Source organism: Nicotiana tomentosiformis, chromosome 6 (assembly GCF_000390325.3).
Source record: "Nicotiana tomentosiformis chromosome 6, ASM39032v3, whole genome shotgun sequence".
NCBI lineage: Eukaryota > Viridiplantae > Streptophyta > Magnoliopsida > Solanales > Solanaceae > Nicotiana > Nicotiana tomentosiformis.
This window is the reverse complement of record NC_090817.1, coordinates 101,388,936-101,391,744: the sequence shown is the minus strand read 5'-3', so window position 1 is coordinate 101,391,744 and position 2,809 is coordinate 101,388,936. Positions and strand designations below refer to the sequence as shown.

At 36.2% G+C, this 2,809-nt stretch overlaps 1 protein-coding gene across 1 annotated transcript; it reads right to left on the bottom strand.

The window, feature by feature from the left end:
• Nucleotides 1-802: 802 nt before the first annotated feature.
• LOC104107847 (auxin-responsive protein IAA4-like) lies at nt 803-1,979 on the bottom strand. The gene has a single exon (XM_009616758.4). The coding sequence runs from the start codon at nt 1,753-1,755 to the stop codon at nt 1,216-1,218; it is 540 nt and encodes a 179-aa protein (XP_009615053.1). The 5' UTR covers nt 1,756-1,979; the 3' UTR covers nt 803-1,215.
• Between the last annotated feature and the right edge of the window lie 830 nt (nt 1,980-2,809).

Here is a 2,809-nt window from a genome sequence, read left to right as displayed (position 1 = left end):
TCCACTTAGACCGGAACCATTAGTTCGTGGCCCCGGACCAGTTCCTACAAAAGCCCGTGAAGCCCGGGCCCGAGAAACCCGTTTAAGTTAGGATCGGGCCCACTTAGAACCAGCTCACGAAACCCATTTAGACCCAAACCCATTTAGACCCGGACCCGGCATGTCATTTAGACCCAAACCCATTTAGACCCGGACCCGGCCCACATGCCGGCATAGTTTTGTATCATCATTTCCTATTCTTCATGGATTTGCTATATCTGATTAAAGGAATGAACTGAAAGTATTTGGCTTATTATTTCACTGGTTGATAATCACAAATTGGACGCTCACCACCATTGATGCCTAATTGATACTTTCTTAATGTGTTCAATCTCTCCTACATTCCTCAAAATAGTGCTTTGAATTTAGACCAGCTTCAAATGATTTCTCTGCACTCTAACTAATTCAATACGAGGAAAATGGAATTTTGGAGCTCGAGTCTTTGGTTCTTTTGGTCTAGTTTGCCTTGAACTGGCTGCTGCCTTAAAAAGCTTCAGAAATATTAGAACAATCCTCCATTATACACATCCTGAAAGGCTGAAACAGAGACTTGTGTTTCCTCAACTTGTGTTTTATTTCCCAAGTTATTACCTACTGAATAATATAAACAACCAAGTGAATGTGCTGAAATTGACCTTTTGGCTGTTAGTACAAGTCTCAATTCCAAGCAAGTTAGGGAGCTTTTGGTTGTTACTTGAAAATAGTAAGAGTTCTGTTAAAAAACCCAAATGGAAATAGAACAAAGAAATATATACACAAGATATAAGATAACCAAGGAAACAGCTCACATTCAAGATTTCATTTGAGTAGCAGAAATACTGTGTCTATACAATTGCTTCCACAGCAAATACATCGTTCATTTGTATGTTTGATGCTATTTTTCCAAAGACAATAAATAAATAATAATAACACTGCAAGATCTATAAAACCACCATGGTTTTTACCCTGCCATATATATTCATTTTACCCCAGAAAAAGATTCAAACTGTAATTGCTAAGGGTTCTTTTTTTTTCCTGTTTGCAGTTCCCAGTTGGAAATCTAGAGAAAAAATTGTTTGATTACAAAAGGGATTTCAATGTTCTTATAACTCGACAACCCAAGCTGGAAAAAGACACTTTTTTCCTGCCAACAGAGACATTTTCACTTCAAACTTCGCCTGTGAAATTCTTCTCTTTTCAAACTCCACAACCCAAGCCTCTTGCTTCTGATCCTTTCATTATCCTTAACCTTTTGCAAGAAGATAAGAACATATCCCAAGGAACATCACCAACAAGCATCAAGTCACCATCTTTATCTTCATAGGCAGGTGCAAATTCTGACCCATTATACCCTTCCCTTTCTGAATATTCACCTATACTGAGCTTGAACATGTTCTCTAATGCCTTGAGTAGTTCTGAATACCCCTTATACATTTTTAGATCAATTTTTCTAAGATAAGGAGCTCCATCCATACTAACTTTGACATACATTCCACACTCAGTTTCTGTCTTCTTTGGTTGGATGTTATTCTTCCTGTAAGATCTCACTGGTGGCCATCCCACTATTTGTGTCTTCTTCTTTGATTCACAATCTTCATCCTCAGCTGATTCAGGCAAACCCCTCTTCTTATTCTTGGAACTTGACACAATAGACTCATCTTCTGTCCCTGGTAATCCCAATCTTAGCTCTGTTGCTTTCAGATTCAGATCTTTCTCATGAGCCATAACGCACTCCATTTTTTTTTTCAAAATTTTCAAGATTGCTGCTTTTCTTTTTCAAGATTGCTTTGAATAGATGGGTTGAAGATAATATTAAAGAATGGTTGAGATTGATGGAAGAAGTGGTGGATAGCTGGCTTTTATATAAAGAGAAAGATAGATGAGAGATTTGTGCAATTAGGTGAAGTGGGGGTATTGGAGAGAATTAAGAAAAGGAAATAATGGAAGAGTGCATAAAAATGGGGACAAGACAAGCTAAAGTTGTCGGTAGGAAGAGTTGCAGCGTTGAGGAAAGTGATAGGATATATTTGGGGGGACAAGAATTGGACAAAGCTCAGCTGCCCATGTGGTCCTGTGGAGAAAGACTTTAATGGGAGTGACGGTCAAGATGTATTTTGGAAAAATGTGGGAGCAAAATCAGGAACGTCAGATTGTGTTTATTAAATATGGCCAGGGTTGTGGCCGTGTGGGGTGGTTTGGGGCCAAATAAGTTACCAGGTGTTTTAATGCATCAATCCTTGAATTTTCTTTCTTAGCACTTTCGTGTTACATCTCTCTTTCAAAATAAATAAATAAAAGCACTTGGATTGTTTTTTGAGCTGAGGTTATAAAAATATTTGGAGTTGAGGTTAAAGAAATACTAAAATTTTGTATTTGAATAAAATTTTACGTGAAAAAAGGATTGTTCAGACTTGAAGATATATGCGTGAAAATGAAATACACATCCAAACTAGTATTTTAATACTTCAAGTATGCTATTGGACAGATTTGAGCTGAAGCTGAAAAAAGTTTGTGAAAGTTCAAAGTTGATTTTACACAAGACATGCAAAAGAATAGTAAGTGAAAACTAGTACTAGTAGTATTCTATTTGAAATACAATTTCAAACCAATATTTCAATTGGCACTCAAATTGTTGAAATTTAGGGGCCGTTTCTCCATAAGAAAATTTTCAATGTTTTCGATTTTTTTAGAACTTTTTAAAAAAAAATAAGCGTAATTTCAAATTGAACTTCAAAATTTGAGAAAACTTCAAAAAATTATTTTTCAAAATTCTCACTTCAAATCATTCACA